General features: G+C 41.2%; 1 protein-coding gene across 2 annotated transcripts in view; it reads right to left on the reverse strand.

The window, feature by feature from the left end:
* Nucleotides 1-18,884, reverse strand: part of LOC139824530 (telomerase-binding protein EST1A) — an 86,260-nt gene that overhangs the window by 23,159 nt on the left and 44,217 nt on the right. For both annotated transcript variants that reach the window (XM_071797065.1, XM_071797064.1), the window contains exons 18-23: nucleotides 17,320-17,501; nucleotides 15,490-15,563; nucleotides 10,482-10,594; nucleotides 8,154-8,257; nucleotides 7,749-7,922; nucleotides 7,174-7,380 (exon numbers count right to left, since the gene is read on the reverse strand). In XM_071797065.1, coding sequence (XP_071653166.1) covers nucleotides 7,174-7,380; nucleotides 7,749-7,922; nucleotides 8,154-8,257; nucleotides 10,482-10,594; nucleotides 15,490-15,563; nucleotides 17,320-17,501 — 854 coding nt within the window. The remainder of the gene's footprint in view (nucleotides 1-7,173; nucleotides 7,381-7,748; nucleotides 7,923-8,153; nucleotides 8,258-10,481; nucleotides 10,595-15,489; nucleotides 15,564-17,319; nucleotides 17,502-18,884) is intronic.

Consider the following 18,884-nt stretch of genomic DNA (forward strand, 5'->3'; position numbering starts at 1 on the left):
CGCAGAGGAGCGAATGGTGTGTTAAGAGGTCGTTGGAGCCATTTTCTATCTCCTCGCTCTCTCTCGCGGAGCCAGTTTAGATACCCGAGAGCCTCGTGTACTCGCAAGTACGAGTTACGCCCGGGATGAAAGATTCGCGAGATATTGATGCATGTATAATAAGGGATCGTAATAAATAAGTAGTACTTTAAGACGCGTAGCGATTATTTCATCAATTTCGACTCAGAAACGCATCAGCGCATGTGCAACAGCTACGTTTCGATATAAAGTAAATTCCAGTAAAAGAAACTGTGTTATCAGGTTAGATTTAGTCTATTTAATATTTCTTTTCCCTTCCTCCTTCCTACGTTTCCCTTTTTTCTTTTTTAAATTTCGATTAACTTTTGAACATTATGATCAGTATTGCCTACGCGGTACATCTTCCTCTTAATTTCTAAAAGTCGTTTAGAAGGAAATTGAGTCCGGTTCTGAAACAAGCCGCTCCAGTATTACATCAATCTCTTGCTAGAAATTAAGGCGGAGCCTCGAGTACGGATTCAGTATGCGTAGAGCCAATGTATGCGGCCAAAAAATGTCTCGAGGAAATGAATCGCTTCTTGCAGCATCCTTCGTATCACGGTGCGTTACCGTTAGCCCGGCCCTTGCGATCGCGCCGCGCGCTTCTTTATCTTCTTTTTCCCGTAGATCACGCCCGGTCATCTTCGTCGTCCGACCGCAACGAGAAGCGAACCCGTTCGATATTTCAACAGCGAGACACAGGCGGAGCAAACGCTTGTTACGCATACAGATCTAGTCCAATTCATTTCTCAAACAGCATGTAAAATCTACGTTAATATATTCCCTTCTGTCTCTTCACCTACACCGAACAAGCTCGATTTTAGTTGAATCTTGCAATGTTAAAGGAGGAAATATATATTTAAAGCAAATTGTAGAAAGAATTTAGCAAACTTTCAGAAAGATTAGAGAAGATTAAGAAAAAAATAACATATTACCCCATCACGTTTGAACAATCATTCAACGTCCAGATAGATATTTCCCAAAAATCACCAAGCGATTATTAAAAAACGACATGTGAAAAATGCGTATCTTTTTCTGGGCGAATAAAAATTCGGCAGAATCGCAAAGGGTTATTAAACATACTCCGTACCAAAAGAACCCGTAGTTAAGACGCATTACGATGTTATCCTGGATCCATGCATCCATGGTTCATCGACCAAGCATGACGGGCCGCCGCCGTGCGCAAAAAGGAAATATCCTCGAAGACCACGGGCGATGCAGATGAAGGATTAATTGGTTACAGTTCGCGATGTATATACATTCCGGTTTCCTGACGCAATGCGTTCATGCGCGTCTCTGATAATGCTATTATCATTGTATAGCGATTAGGCTGTGGGCCAATTCCGCCTTTTCAAAAAGATTTCCATACGTTTCGTAAATTTCTCCGTTTTTTCCGTTCCGTGTACACACAGACATACACACGCGCGCGCGCGCGCACATACACAGCAACGAAAGAGAAATATCGTTTTAATCGACGTGACCAACGGGGTTTACAACTTCTTCGCCGGGATGCAATAGCACGTGACGAGCAGCAAACAAAATGCGAATTTGATTGTTCGGCCGGCAGGCAAAAAAAAATCCCCGCAAAAAGTCGTCCCGCGTAACGTGGCTATTTGCAAAATATGCGTCGAGTTGCGCTCTCGTTCGGTACACGCGAGGATAAAATGATAGGCCGACTAAAAATATAGATTTCATCACGATGAAATCGATAACGGCAAACATTCGTTATTTATATAGTATCACTACAATTAGAGTGAATATGAAAAATCAGAGAGAGAATCATGTATAAAAAATTAAAGAAAGATTTATATGCAGCACTGCCATTTCCAATTTTATATCTCTCGAATTCGAGCAAGAGAATTTTTTATATAAACAACATATACGATTTATATGATTTATCCATATAAATGATATTATATAATTTCCTCCAATTTTCTGTTCGAGAAACGAGTTACGTAATTTCTCGTATAACCAATTCAATTATCGTCATATGGTTCGCGATTCCGGTATTACAGGAATTATAAAATCAACACAACAAGAGCAACTGTACGTTAATTAATTAACTAATTAATTAATCTCCGCCAAAAATAGCAGTTTGCGTTTCACGATGGTTTGCGAGTTTCGCCCGTCGAGATAATGGACATGGGAAACGGTACCTGGTCTACCTCGAAATAACGCGCGACCGAATTACCGGAATCCCCGAAATACGGTAAAATTAAAAACTCATCCCCGCCTCTAGACGAGAACCAACGTAATCCGGCCTGGTTTTTAAGGTTTAACACCGGTTCGCGGTTCACGGCGACACGCGCGGAATTTCGCCGGCCAATTAAGCGTAATTTTTCCACTCCAACTAATTTGCGTTATAGTAATTCAAAGCTTGCGGGATGTGCAAAACGCAATTCACTCGACTCGAGTGGCATAATCCAGATTCACCGTTGTCCGCGGAAAAACTGGTTCCGAGGTGTTACGCATGCAACAGGATTGTTCTAGATTCCAAGGCAGGTTCGTTCAGGCGTTAAAATTGACCCACGAGTTTCAGATAATATCATAATTGTTTAACTATACGGTAATGTCGACAAAAAAAGAAATGAAGAGCCTCATAGCAACTTATCGGCGAGGAATTATACCAATCACAAAAGTACGTGTGTAATTATGACACATATTTAAAGTAATAATAATATCGTGAAAAATTAAATCTTCCAATCTTCATTTTCGTTGCAAATATCAAACATTAGAATATTAATACGCCTCGCAATCATTTTGCAATTCTTTAATGGCCAATTTTGGAGATTAATTAAAGTCATAACTCCTGATATGAAAATATCGTAATAGCTTCGAGCCATAAGTGATTAAAGTTGATCGATGATATTACGTGTATTTAGATCCGTAGCTGTGCTTAAACGCGCCTATCAGTTTATCAGTTTATTGATTTTCATAATTTAATGAACTGTGTAATTACTAATTACTTATCGTCTCTTTAATTACCGGGCTTTGATAACAAACTTTTAGAATCATAAGCAATAACAAAATACTGCCACACTGTAATTATTTTTTCTCTAAAATGCACTACCAAACGTTAATTTAATCCATGAATAAATTACTATCGAATCTCTCATTTGCGTATAAAGTCTATACAACTTGTACCCGATTTTGCTTAAAAAAAATTGAGCATTTTGATTAGGAATAAAAATTCTACTTACCTAAACGTTGATTGAAAATAGATTATTTTAGTAATTGCTTCGTAGTTGTCCCGTTATTGCTCCTTCACGATATTCACATAGCACTCATTCGCGAAAGAGCGGTTAATTACAATCACGAGCGCACTAATTATCAGGATACAATCATCGCGCGACACTCTGCACGGTACTCTGGATTTTAATCACGTAACGTATACTTTGTCACGTTGCGAGGAAAGAATTGCGTGAAAAAGGTAAAACGAATAAATCTGAAATAGCAGAGGGTTTTAACGAATCACCGGCGTACAAACGCTACATTTATGCTGCGAGATTCACACGAGTATATTAAAAAAAATGTGGAATTAATTATAACTATGTTTAATTAAACTAAATGTCGCAACGCTGCTTGATTCGGAATCAACCCGTTACGTAACCGTTACGTTCCGTTAATGACCGTTACTCCACTTACTCAATTCAAAAATTAATGGATAAATTACATTTAAATTGCGGAAAAAATTCAAAGAATATAAGCGATGCAAGATATCTTGAAGAAATGACTATCGACCGTGAATATCGCAACGATTTATAATTCCTTCCCTCTACCGCTTTGATTCCGGCCTCGCGTAAGTAACTCGCATATAAAATGTGTATCGATAAATAGGAAAACGCTTATGAATCATTAAACGCAGGAATTAATCAACGATAATCGCCATTCATAAAAGATTATCGCGTTTGGTATTCTTTGGTACTTGTCACAGGTAATGCGACACCGCGGAGCACGGAGCGGCTCACGCCGCTACCTGCCGGCTCGAGGTTCGCCGCACGAATGACCGAGCGACGACATAAACAACGGCGTGCTAATACACTGTACCTAATAACAACCATCAAAGTCGTGCGTCAACCGACTTGTTTTGCCCCGAGCATGAAATAAACTGGATATACGCCGAATAGTATGTTCCGCGAATATTAAAGTAGCGTTATTAGAAAGCGACGTGGCACACGGCTTCTCGTTACTTATTCAATTCAATATCATTCCGTGAGGCATGAATTAAAAGAGGGTAGAAATTATAAAAAATCGATGTGATATTTACGGACAATAGTATTCCTTAAACTTTAAATGTTTCGGAATTTAAATGTAATTTAAATTAAACGAAGTTATAGGCTCTCTAGACTAAATCAAAGGAGATAAATGAGGCAATCGGACCCAAGCACGATTAAATGTAATTTGTCATCATTATTTTTCGAATTCAATAATTGGAATAATTTCTGTCATTAACGGAACGTCACAATGATGAATTGATTAAATCGAACAGCTTTACGACACTTAATTTTATTAATTAATATCTTTTTAATGTATTCATGTCAATCTCGCAGCATAAATGTGGCATTTGTACCTTGGTTCGTTAAAACCGTCAGTCGTTTTAGATTCGTTTGTGTTGCATTAACTTTTCTCACGCAGTTCTTTTCTCGCAATGTGAGATGCACATGTTACGTAATTAGAGTCGGAAGTTCATAAAATGTCGCGCGACCGTCACATCCTGATAATTAGCGCGCGCGCGATCGTAATTAACTATGTTTTTGCAACTGAATATTGTGTGTGAGTGCAACGAAACAACCTGAGAAGAAGAGAAGGTCTGAGAGTCATCGGGTAACGGCGAAGCAACTACGGGGTAATTTATTATACGGCCTCAACACCCTTATATCAGGATTTTTGATTTTTATTAATATCTAAAATATACTGTTAAACGTTTGTATGGCGAAACCTTGTATATAATATATAAACGACTATTATAATGCGTTATAATATGAATATAAAATATTAAGTCGAATAAAAAGTATGTTTCACGTGACATATTTTCGATGCGACTCTCGTCGATTTTCACGAATCTTGAAATGTTCGGTCGAGAAAACAATTCATATCAAAAGAAAAAGAAATTAGATTTGCCACATATAGGTTTGCGAGTATAACTTTAACATTGTCGTTATCGCGTTTTGCAGAAGAAAAAGCCGATCGAATATGCAAAAGTCCGCGTAAAGAAAAAAGCAGAGCGTCCGAACGCGAGCGAGAAAGACGACCTAAGATAAAACCTGCATCGGCACTGTCGAACAAACTACCGACGGGCTACGATATCGCGGCTATTTATTTCGGCGGGGTCGCATTGGTCTTCCGCCGAACTTTATCCTCGAAACAATTCTACGACTGAGAGTTACGGAGCGAGATCCGTGTTCCGCTTCCAGTTTCGCTTCCTGATAAAAGCGTCGGTCGAAAAATTCAAGAGATACGAGAAACGGCAAGTAATTTATATCACCGTCTCGAGTAGCGTGTGGAAAAACCCGATAAGCTTGGATTTTCTCGAAGAGGAAACATCGCGGAGTCTGGATTTAGGTTACCATTTTAAAACCAAGCAAAGATGCATACATTTATTTTTTCTATTTAATATATTTAAAAGTTTCGACTATATTTTATAATTGCTTATATTTTTTTATTAAATGAATTTAAATACGTAATAATACTGTTAGTATACCTAAAACTGAAAATTATATCGACGATAAAAAAAATTAAACTGAAAAATAGAACAATCGCGCGTGTACAGGATCTCTGACCAGCCTGCTCCTTTTCCTTAGTCTTTCTTTTTCTTCGAGAAGAAAGATACCGCGCCGAGAAGGATAGAGAGTAACGTGGCCGACCACATAATACATACAAAATCCGGCTCCAAGCTGGGGTAAGATAATAAATATGCAAAAAGGAGGAGTTTCGATGCCGTAAATAAAAACGAGCGGGCTTGCGTGCTGGCGCGAGAGTCTGCGGTGAGAGAAGATCGCGCGCTCCGAAATAAAAGGACGGCAGGGTGGTGTAACAGAGGGTGGAGGAATGCGAAAAGAAGAAGGAAGAGGAGGGGAGAGGAGACACAGAGGTACAGCCATTCTCCACCTTCGTTCGCAACAAGTCAAGCGCGTGTTGTAATCTCTTGATTTAGTTCGACTTAGCTACGATGAATGGGTCTAGTCGGTACTTTTCGTCGATTCGGCAAGTTATTCCGAGGCAAGGCGACAAATCCAGGACAGAAGGCAAGGGACACAGGCGGCGGTTAGATCGGTATCGACGGCGGTTAGACAATCATTCGACAGCGATATTCGCGTAGGACGTCTCTATCGACGGAAGACTGCATACGGCGCGAGCTAAATTTGGAAGCGGCGAGATTCCTCATCGATCTCGAGCTCGTTCGAACGCCATTCATAGCGCGCAGTCTTCGAACGATCGAACTGCTACATTGAAATTTATTTGCGTATCTTCCAAATAATTCGTCTACAGGTGCGATTTTCTTTCGCTTGACACACCGTCTTAAAAAATCTTGGAGATCACAAAGATAATATAAATATAGATACATAGAAATTTTCTAATATCGTATACGAACGTTGTTTTATTAAAATTTGAGGTGGTTGAAAGAGGAATGTGAGTCAGATCACAGAGATATTCGCGGGATTTGGAGCTGTCCGACCAACAATTTTATTACTAAAATTAATTAATTAAAAGTCATACTGTTTAAAAAGTGAATTTATACTAAGCGAGACAATCTTTATGGAAAGTCTACTTTACCGTGAAATAAAAGCTTGTATTTGTTATCTCCTGCATTAAAGTAAAAATATGTAGTTTTGGACACGTACTCATGCATAAAATTCGAACAAGCGAGAACCAAATAGTCATGTACCGAAGTTGATTACGGACATTGTTACAAACTTCTAATACCCTCGTTTACTTAACGCTGTCGTTTTGCGTAATAATGTTCGCCGGTTAATACGCAATTTTAATCGGATATTACAACATAACAACGTGTAGTAAGCAGCGCTCTATCGTCGTATGTTGTGCAGACAAATCGATAGATCATCCCCGGTTGCGTACCGCGCCAGGGTATTTCGCTACAGGGTATTTCGCACTCACCTGTACTCGCTGTCGATGCCGATCTTGTTTCCGCTGCCGCCTCTCCAGTTCCTCCTTCCTCTCGATCAGCGACCTTATCTCGACAGCCGCCACGGGAGCCGTCGTATCGTCGGGCACATTGCCGCACGAGGGTAATCTTCTCAACGTAGGAATTGACTCCTCCTCCTCCCCCTCGCTGTAACTTTCTACCAGGAGTTCCGAGTCGCTCTGGAAGTGAATTAATTCCATTCCTAGATAACGAACCAGGCAGGGATCGGATTTATAACGGATTGAAAATTCCGAAAAGAAAAATCCCGACCTTTAATTTCGCTTTGACATTTCGTAATTACTCTATCGTCACTGTTTACATGATTTTACAAATTTTTGATATTCGCGCGATATCCACTTTTATTGTTATATATACGTGCCAGATCAGCTGAAGATAATTTTAAGATAAACCATGGTCGTTCTTTCGCTGCTTTAAAAAATTTGGATTGAGAATTTGCTGGGACTCCCAGCAATCCTCAGCGCGCTGAATGCGTTTTCTTTAGAAGGAGAGGAGGTGGGACTGTAGATTTACGACAGTTACCACTTACCTGTGTCGGCGGCGAACTCGGTGAACTCGTGCTCGAAGCCTCGACCACGGAAACATATTCGCTGACGCCGGTCTCGCTTTTCTGCAATTTCAGCACCGGTGTCTCCAAGCCGCACAAGAACACTTGACCGAAGAAGAGAATCTTGCTTATCCTGAGGCACATCTGAGCCACTTCCTGAAAACACGTTGCGAGTTTAACCAACCCGTGGAAGTCGAGCGACCGCGCGCGGATATCCCGGTATATAACACTGGTATACTAAAAGTCCCTTCCGGAACTTTGAAATATCTCGAGATAGGAGACTCTGTTTTAAGCATACTTAAAGTTTGTTACCAACAAGAAAAGCACGTATCTTGCAGATACGTATATCAGTGCAATTACTGAAGATATTACACAATGTAAAATTACCATATCTTCTGTTTTCTCCACGTAGCAAGGGTCCTGGGGATTCAGCATGAGAGGAGTGAATCCAGCCAACGTGATATCTTCCGGTAGTTTTACGAGTTCCAAGTCTGAAATCAAATGTAGAAAACCGGTGTACATCCTTCATGCACGAGGATCGATGCTCCTTGTAGAAAGTTTTGCGATCGTGCCAAATCAGATCCTCTTTCAGAAGCATACGAATAGACCCTGAATTTACATTATAATCGACGCATAAAGATCTATATCACGTATCGCGAAAGGAGCTCAGACGTTTATGCAGCACGATTTAAAATCGATAAAGTGTGATCGCGTAAAGTGTGTTCTGACGATCCGTTGTCTTTCATGTCCGACGTTAAGATTTCCTAATGCAACATGAGCGTAGATAAATCATCAACAATAAAATTGCACTTAGCAATAAAATCGTATAATAGTGATATTAGATATTAGATATTTTTGTCAATAACGCACAGAGCTCTCTAAACCTTTTGCATCTACACTTAAAAAAAAATCTATACTAAGCAAATATAAGCGCAAATAAACGCGAATGAACAATTTGCTTAAGTGCGAACTCATTATCGCGTCGCCAGTACTGACGGCGCTGTTCGCCGTTCATCGAAATAAGTTATTCGCTCGTCCACGTTCATTTACTTCATCTGAATCCGTCTTTAAATACTTGATTGTTTAAATTTAAGTAATTAATCATGAATAAACTCAATTAATTGCTAACGACGCTTCCGGGCAGGCAATAGTAGCGTTAACGAAAGGCCGAGATCGAATTACGGCTTTGACAAACTTATTAATTCTAGTCAGCCATGTGATCGGCCGTACCCTCGCCGATATGCACGTATAATGATATTCACTATGAGCCACGCGTATTGACGTCCGCGCATACGTACTCGGTTTAGAGGTAAGTGTACCGCGAGCAAGGACGCGCCGTGAAACTGGAACGCTCGTTTCCAAGCGACCGGACCCGTTGGAAGACCCAGTTCGAGACCGAACTCGCGATCGCGTCTGGTGATCTGTCGAAAATAGAAAATTTTGCCGCGTATTCCGCTCGCGAAAAGCGTACGCACTCGCGACCGATCGCCATGGTTCTTGTCGGTCTGCCAATGATCGTTGACAACTGCTATTAGAACAATCGATCATAGGTTCAAAGCCGACAGAACTAAAATTAGTTTTAGTATCGAAAAATATAAAAATCTAGCCCTCAACACTTTTGTGATAAATAACACGACGCTGTGTCCTTTCGTCACTTTTGAGAACCATTAATGTAATATTCTTCTCGAGCTAAAATTGACCCAAAAAAAAAATTATATTTGTGCTATTTTAGAGAATTTACTCTAGAATGATAAACTATCGTCAGTTCTATGTCCACAGCTTGAAGAGTTTAATGATCCGGTTGGACGTATCGACAATGCATGCTAAATTCGTACAGATGTAATCACCGAAATCTGCGAAAGATGCAAAGCCGGGTCGTTTTCGTGGCGAGGTCTACACGTGAATGGGCTTCGAGGCAATGCAATTTGTGTATTCATAACATGCGCGCGGCATGCATATAGTGGCGATGTAGCTCGCACGCACGCTGAAAGACCATTGGCCACACGCTAGTAAACGGCTGCAAGAGAATGGCATTGCAGTGGTCATGTCGAACGTATTCACCGTTACGCAACCGTCGCGCCAGCTATCTACGGGTCAACAGACCGGGCACCGGCTTCACCGACTTCGAGGAACGCGACTTTTTCGATTAAGTCTGGTCCAGGTCAGCCCGCGAGAATCGCTCGCATCCCATCCGTGCGTTTCGTTCGGTTGCCATTTCTCTCACTGTTCGCGCGCGCTTAATCCGCGTGAGCGTTGAAAAATAAACGTTATCGAGATGCAAAAATAAATAAACTTAAATTAATGGACTTTATTACTATTAGTTAATCATAATTAGCGATAAGTAAATTCGTTAACATTTTTCGCTAACAAAGTAATAACTCTTATATTAAAATTTTAATTATATCCTTTTTCGATTTATTTCAGCTCCGTTTTTGTGAATTATTTAATGGTATTGAACTTATTTTTCCGACATCACAAATCGAATAACTTGTTTCGATTGATTTCGTGATCGGACATATTTCGCACAACTCTCCCAATTACCAGAATGTGAAAAAAAAAAAAATTAATACTGCTGACTTGTGTCAACTTTCGCGATGTATAAACGATTCTGACGATTTTTTAATTTGTTTCTCTTTAGGTAAAACAATCGGCGATTATCATTGGCGTGGGCAGAAATTATTCTCGCATAAAAGATAATCGGAAACATTCCTTTACCTTCTTCACGATCTTCCGTATCCTTGCCTTGGATTAGAGTCGTCCTGGTGTAATTTAATTTCTCTAGAAGGTTCACCATCGTCGCCAGTCTGCTCCACGCGTCTCCTGGCGGCCTGCAACAAGAGGATCGAATTATAAGCTTCCTCTAAATTTCGTAACATTCATTAAGAATAGCTAAAGTCCGAAGGAATGTTCACGGCTGCACGTCACGATGAAAGTCCATCGTGATTTGGCAAAACTCAAACGAATTCAATCGTTCTTCTAATACATAATTCAAAGCTAAGAATGAGGAAGGAATTCGATAATACCAAGGTCCAATTCTTTCTACATGATTAAACCGAGCTCGCTTCGGAGATTGAGTCATCGATCGAGTGATTTATAATTTACGCCGCATTGAATTGCGGTATAATGATCTTTAATTCCCTAAATTATATTTTTTACCGGGCTTTCGAAGATTGCTTGACGCCACTTTGGCGCCGCGAGGCCGACGAACTTCTTATACCTCGAAATAATATTCGGGACTAATTTTCTACGGATTTCAGATTCCTCATTATTGTTTTTGTAAGAGTGACGGCGTAAATTGCCCGACAACCCGTGAGGTTGCCGGCTGTGCAAACAACACTTGCTCAAACATTTGCTTATGAAAAAAAATAATCAGGTAAATTGCTACTTGATTTTCTCTGCTACCGGCTACCTGATGGCGTGTACTTAACACGAGGTAAATATTTTCGGTTCTGGATCATTCGTCACGCGACGAATTTTTACCACAAGGGTACCACAATTACCACGACGTGACCGAGGCTCCCGAAGAAATTCCGTTTACCAAAAATACAGTTTCGATGCGTTGCACGAAGATGCATCGAGATATTTCGGAGATTCGCGGCTTCCGCGTGAACGTGACGAAACGCACGTTCGCATTTTCGCACGCCTTCGCGTGGGGGACGGTATCGCAATTTCGCGTATTTACGACGAGATACATAAATCTGAAATCCGAGAATGAGCGCGATAAAAAAGAAATGGGCAACTAATAAAATTTATATCTAACCATTTGCGGCACTCGAAGGAGGTGGTGTCGCGGGGAAAAGGAACGCGGGTCCTCGTACGAATGTGATATATCCCCGCGCGACTATTCATTAGCAATGTCGAGAATTACGTATTGAAAATTATTACGGCATAGGGACCCGCGTAATGCGCGCGGTGGATGATAATAATAATAATAGATCACGGATTTATACATTTAATGTACTTCGTATGACCGGCGGCGGCTCGTTCCGCCGACGTTATTAATGATCTACCCGCGGCAGGGCATACGTTACCATTTACCACTTCCGTATTACTGTAAAGCCAAAGTCGCTCGTTCAATTAATTCTTTCGTCGCGCATAGCGGCTCTAAGAGCAAATTCTCATTGTACAAAACAAGAGCATTTAATACCGGAAATATGCAACGGTTATATTCTTTAAGTATTAATTCTGTGTGTTAGTGCTTCTTTACGAAATAAGGCGACATTACTTATTGCTCGCCTCGCATCATAAAAGAACGGACTTGGTCATAAATTTTTGGCGTGTAAACTCCGTTCCAACATGCAGGTATAGAATCTCATATGATACATATGCACGACCACGATGACGATGCGCCGAAGGAGATCACGTGAAAATCATAAGGGGATTTTACCGATCGCTTAATTTCGCGACAGAGCAAAAGTGCGTGCAGTTTCCGGCGCGATTTATCGGCCGGCGTCACTAAAGGTCATCGATTAATCGTGTCTGCCATGGGACTCGCCATCGCGAAATCCGCGTCCACGTTTGCAGCATCGAAATGGTCGCACGCCGTTCCAAGTGCAACGATGATCAAGATCGAGAGAGGATCGGCAATCGCGCGTCTCGCGCTGCGCGGCGTCCTTGTCAAGGAAACGCTTGACTCACGTAATTGTTAATCGCTAACGAGCAACAATGATTAACCTATCCCCGGCAGATAGTAGCTGTTGGTTACGCAAAAAAAAAACCTGCGTCTCGAGACCGACGTTACGAGAGAGAACGAGAGACAAAGAGCAAGAGAAAGAGGGGAAGAGGGAGCCTTGAGGCTCGTTTAATGGACAGTAGATTGCATCAGTCGGACAAGCGTGACTCTCGCGCTCTTATCCCTCTCTCTCTCTCGCTCTGTCTCTCTTATTCTTCTTTTATTTTATCTCATTAGCGAAACTCGCGCCGAGAAGCGACGACGCGCCGTGCGTCGATAAGATGAACGGCGCACTGCTCTTTCTCTCTTTCTTTCTCTTCTCTCGTCTTCTCTGCAAGCGCGCACGAAGCGCGCACCAAAAAGTATTCGCTCACGTTTGCGTATGATCAATTCGAAACGCGCCGACCCGGCCCCTTTGTGAAATGCTGGCCTGCGGAGCTCATGAGCATTTGCAGGGCGTCGCGATTTTCCCGTGCTGTTAGGTCCCTTATTTAATGACGTGATTCAGCGCGGGGCACGTTAGAATTCGGGAGTCCAACGAGTTCGTACATACGAAAAAGTAAATCAAAATATTATTCTAATAAGTTTTCAACAAGTAGAAAATTAGAATAAAATAAAATCAGATAAAATTGAATTAATTAAATCGTAAAATATCGCGCTCAAAAGCATCATGATTTCAACTGATTGTCTATTAAAATTCACGATATTAATTTTTTATATCATTTCTCTGTAATATTTGTCTTAGATTCATTTATTTTTCCTTAATTCAAAACTGTACTGCACTCTAAACATGCTAATTACTCGTTCCAAGATAATATATTTTTATATATTTTTAATATCACGCAAATTTCAGTTAAAGCAAAAATTCTATGTCCGTTTAAGAAACAGCTGTTTACGATTATGTACAATTATACAATTAGCTATCCACTGATAATTTATAGAACTCCCGAAATACTAGAAGTACTATCGGTATTTTAGACATAAGTTAACGTGATACTTCAGTACCTTGCGCCAGTGACCTCCGTGATAACACATTGATCCGTCGTTTTCCTTCTTTTTCGAAAATTTGTCAATCAAATTGCGGCAGCGGTACAAGAATTATAAATTAGGAACGGAGCGAGACATTACAATCATGAACACGTGTCGCGCCACGGGAACGTCGTCCGACCGCCGCCGCCGCGGGTGTCGCGACGTCTTTACCTGCGAGTTTCTCACACCACGTGCGATTCGCCGGGGAATCACCGCGCGAAGAAATTAATAGTCCGATACAACAGCCATAATTCAAAACACCTCAAGTGTCAACCTGAATTAATAGTCGCTACGCGCAGCTGCGACGAAGCCGTGGCCGAATGCGCGGCGCGCGAGTTGGCGAAAGCCACCCTACAAATCTCCTTCTCTATCTCTCCTCCCTCTCGGCGCCTTCGGAGGATTAATCCGTTCGACAAAAGCGCGATGTATAGACCCACCATATCTCGCGCTCGTCCGCGAAACTCGCGCTCTCCTCGTTGAAATTAGAACCGATGCGGTAATAATTAAAGCGGGACAGTAACTTATGCATTCGCGCGACGAGCGCGAAAGAAGCGGGTGGTAGAAATAGTGCCGCGAGAACCTGCGCAAAACGCGCGCGACTCGCGAGAGAGAGAGAGAGAGAGAGAGAGAGAGAGAGAGAGAGAGAGAGAGATCGAGCCTCGATACGCGATGCAGGCGGTTGACCGTGACCTACGCCACGCTCACTTCCATCACCTCTCCCCCCTCCCCGCCCCCCGTGAGATATCGGCTCTCGCTAGAACACGCTCATGTCTATTAAGCTGGCACGGCCGATCGAATGAGACGTATACAAGGAATTTGATGCTTCCTTGTCAAATTTATCGCTCTGTCTCCGATTTCGCGCGTCATTCCGTTCCGTTGAAAACAGTAGCGTCAAAATTCAAAAGTAGCACAGCCGCACGTAAACAGGATGGAAGATTTTTGAAAGCCGGAGTGCCCGAGGCGTCTTCAAACGAGGATATAATTTATTTCGCCAGTCAAATATTAGATGCCAACACGGTAGCACTTTGTGCACGCTAATGATCTTTCTCGCTCCCAGAATCGAAATTATTCCAAGGCCCGCTGTCAATAAGCATGATCGCGTTACATATCGCGTTAGTAAATATCTCGTACGCAACAACTACGATCCCAAAGCTAAAAACGTTCGGATAACAATTATTTTCAAATTAATATCGTCTTTTATAATAATCTCAAAGCATATTCGGAAATGATTAATTTCAGGATCTACAGTATTTATCAATACTGAATGCTGGAGACGACAAAGTTATTTAATCTCTAAGTTGTTATTAAGTACGTTCTTTCAATCATACTATACATATTCTTAAATTTGAATAAGCTATAAAAAAGCTATTATCTACTCGGATCTCAAAAGTTATATTTAATTTACGTATAATGATTTGAATTATTGTTTGTATCGTTTCTCTATCTAGTTTTCTCGTTACATTAATTTTATCGAGTAAATATGGCTGAAATAGCTAATAGAAATATATGTGTAGATTATTCAAAATGACAATTACTAATAAAGTAATAAATAGATTCTTGAATCCCTCACTTGAATTCCTCGCAATCCATCATTTCCGACATTGCACGTCGGCCTCAATGAATGCGAACTTTTATACGGCGTAAATTCCTCTGTAAATGTCGCATTCGCTGGAAGCCGATGGGCCGGTTCGAACCACACAGACCGCAAAACCGCAGGATCGGAAAGTTCAAGAATATATCGAACAGTTCTGTCGCACGCTACAGTCCTGGCACACGCGATATTCACGCGCTGGCATCTAACTTTAATCCCGAGGGTATATGACTTCGCGACGCGCGGTTAATACGCGCAACAAAGTTGTAATTAATCCAAGACGGGGCAGTTCGTAAGCCAAATGAAATTTATGTTGCGAAACAATATAAAGAGATTAGGGACACCACCAAAGCTGAACACTATACGATGACTAAAGGCCGCGTACACGCAAATCTCATTTCCTTTATTGGGTTTAACATTAAGAAACTTACCCGACTCTGTAATCCGTGCAAGACGGCGGAGGATTCCAAACGGTGCTGTGGCAAAGCATCCAGTCGCACCAGATCTGCAGAAACAAACGTGAGAACATAAAGTTTATAATTCCGTCAATTCCAAATCAATGTATGTGTAGGCAGAGCCAACGCAAGCCGAATGTCGATGCCGATACGCAGACAATCCTTATTTCAATTAAATTTTCAGAAGCAATTACTTTTATAGAATTCGAAACGTTTCGATCTTGGTCTATACTTAAATGTGAGAAATAATGACAACTTGGCATTAAAAGAAAATGCGAGAGTAGTTTTAAAAAATTATTTCTTAATAAAAAAGATTATACATAAAAAAAAGTAACATCGCAAAAGACTATTAATAAAAACATTTAAACAGTAGTTACGTAAGAGGAGTCAAGCAAAAGTCCCAACTATCTCGAGTCGAGGACGTTCTCGAATTATGTTCTCTTCCTAATATAAAAACATCTTATTTGAGGAAGATACTTTTTTTCCCAGATTTTTATTTCCCTCATTTATACCTTATCAAGTTTTTAACTGTCGGAGAAACGCGCGAAAGTACCTCGCTATTTATAGACACTCCCGCGAGATGCTTTTTTCATCGAGCACGTCCATCCATCCTCATAAAGTGAAACATATTCCACAGCGGCCTTGTATCGCGTCTACTTTATCGGCAATATTAATGGTCTCACCTCAGTCGTAAGCGCGAGTCCGGCTATTATTCCTTGTATCAGCTCGCATTCCGATAGTAATCATTGTTTCCTTTTTTTTTCTTTATATCTTTTTCTCGTTAGCCAAGAAATACATAGTGGCTATGCAGACGCGCTAATTTCACAGCACGTATATTAGCAAAATTATCTAATAATAATTTAATGCCGTAAAATCGAGTTAATCAGTAACAATCCGTCATTTTCCGTGATTCCGAAAAGATTGTACGACGTATAACTTCTTTTATCGTAAAATTAACATTTATTTAAGCACTTCAAGCTTCATTTCAAGCAACATCCTCAACCGCTTTTTTGGTTATTGACCTTATTCTTCTCATCTTGTGTAGCTAAATCACTAATTACCGTATCATTTTACGATCAATCTTTTATACGACATAATATACCAAGTTAAGAAATCGGTAACTTCAAGGTTCCCATGTCTGCTCACAAAGCGATTATTAATCAATGAAATGTATGCACGTTCGCGATAACGTGCGATAGGTGAATTAATTGTGAATGTTGAGTTGCGTAACAAGTCGCGACGCGATCGGATCGGATTCTGGATCTGACATATCGGCCACCAGCGGATGCGTGGGTGCGAAACTCTCTCGCGGCGCTTCATAAATTCTCCGATGATTAAGCGCGTTCGAATCCGGGGGGAGGAGGGGCTGCGACAGCGATGGGAAGTAGAATCGGATCGAGCTGACGAGGAAAACCCGGCGCCTTCCAGATTGATGCAGCCGCGACCTGGACCAGTGATAATCAACCAGCGGCCCACCATAAATTATCCCGTGGGAAGCGAGAGCGAGCTACAGCGACGAACGGGGGATGAAAGCTCTTTTTTACGAGTACGTGCGTAATATTTGTGTTGCCTCTCGAGATATGAAAATATCGCGATATGACACATGAAATAGCACGAAGTTGAAAAGTTGACCGCCACTGCTCCCAGATCTAATTATTCCGTAATGGCGAGCTACGGACGATGGACGTGATCGAGGCAACGTTTCGACTCGGAAATTGACTTACGCTCGCCGACTCGCGTCGCGAAACGCAATTAAGACTTCGCTCAACCGATACGTATTGATGGGGGAAAGAGGGGGGAAAATACCTTAATAGCCGGTAGAAGCACTTGGAGATCCTCGCCGACCACCAGCCTCGGTTCCTGCTCGCTATCTAGCTGAGCTTTCAGCAAAGATACACCACGCTCCAAGATCAGGCTGAACATCTGCAGGGATACGACGAGCGCCCGTTCTTGGACCTCCGATCTGTAGCCTTGTTCCATCTGGGAATCTACAATCAAAAAACAAGATAATATATGAAATAAATTTATGTGCCGTTCACCAAATCACGTACAAAGGGATCTGAACTAAGAAAAATGTTGATTTCGTAAAAACAAAAATAATTTTCTAAAAAAGTAATAAAGATAATATATCTCGCTTTATACTGCAGGAAGCATGATAGATATTCTTAAGGCTTTTATAGTCAAATATAACTAAGATCATGTAGGTAGTTAAGATATATTTTTAAGGACTTTTTTGCTGCAGAATAGTATCCTCTCTTTCAATTTTTATTGTAGTTTTATTTCTCTTTTATACACATCCTATAAAAATTTACTTCTCGAGACTCACGATTTTTATAACCGTATTCAAGCAAGAAGTTTCCTCGAGAGAACTTTATCTCTCTCACAATACCATTGGAAATCATGAGAATCGTCGCTGAAGAATATCATTTCGATTGATTACGAGTAACGATTCGCGGAGGCAGGGAAAGAACGCGCGAGGGTGCATCTACTACGCGCGGCAATATCCGGACGGCAAATTGGTGCTGATTGTTACATTGTAGAGGGGAAAACGCGTAAGTTAATGCCGGTAGCGATCACGTTTCGGTGATGATGATGATAGCTGATCGATGCGCAATCTATTCTGCGTCGCGACCGGATTCGCTATCGGCGACCGTGCGTTTCTCTCTTCGAGACTGTCATTACGCGTTGTATCGAAGCTACGTGACGGGACGGGGCTCCCGGCGGATTCAAAGAAGCCGAAGGTCATGGCACAACCTTCTACTGCACTACCTCCACTTCCATCGAGTCATTTCGAGACCGTTTCCCGAAGTGGTTCCCTCGGAGGGACCGGTATATAATGAATCGATCCCCTGGCAATGGAAAACAATTCTCTCGGAAAGGTCAAGCGATATCATCTATATGAGAGCAGTTTAATTTGCAGTAACGGAAGCGCTCCGAATATCGTCTCCTGTAATTCTGGCTTTCGAGGGTGGAGATAAGCTTTAACTACTTCGTCTGCTCAATTACCTTCAAGCCGTAAAAAGTGCTATTTCGCTATAAATGTTATTTTAATTTCCTGAAGGCGCGACAGTTGAAAGTTTTACTTTTGAAAAGAAATAATAAAATTCAGAAGTATAGGAGCAATGTCCGCAGGACTATCGTACTTTAAATCTCGGAATGTCTCAAAGTGGAATTAAAAGGATCAGTGGCAGAATAGAGATAGCAGAATTAAATTTATCAATATAATGTTGGGAATTCACGAGAATAAATAAATAAATAAGAACCGGAAGAGGGGCATTGAAAAATGAGGCTTTTAGCTTGCATATTAATTTCCGATAATTGACATACGAATATTTTAACATCGATTTCCAAGTGATGCCTTATGCGATCTC

The sequence above is a fragment of the Temnothorax longispinosus genome, unplaced genomic scaffold, assembly GCF_030848805.1.
Source record: "Temnothorax longispinosus isolate EJ_2023e unplaced genomic scaffold, Tlon_JGU_v1 HiC_scaffold_42, whole genome shotgun sequence".
NCBI lineage: Eukaryota > Metazoa > Arthropoda > Insecta > Hymenoptera > Formicidae > Temnothorax > Temnothorax longispinosus.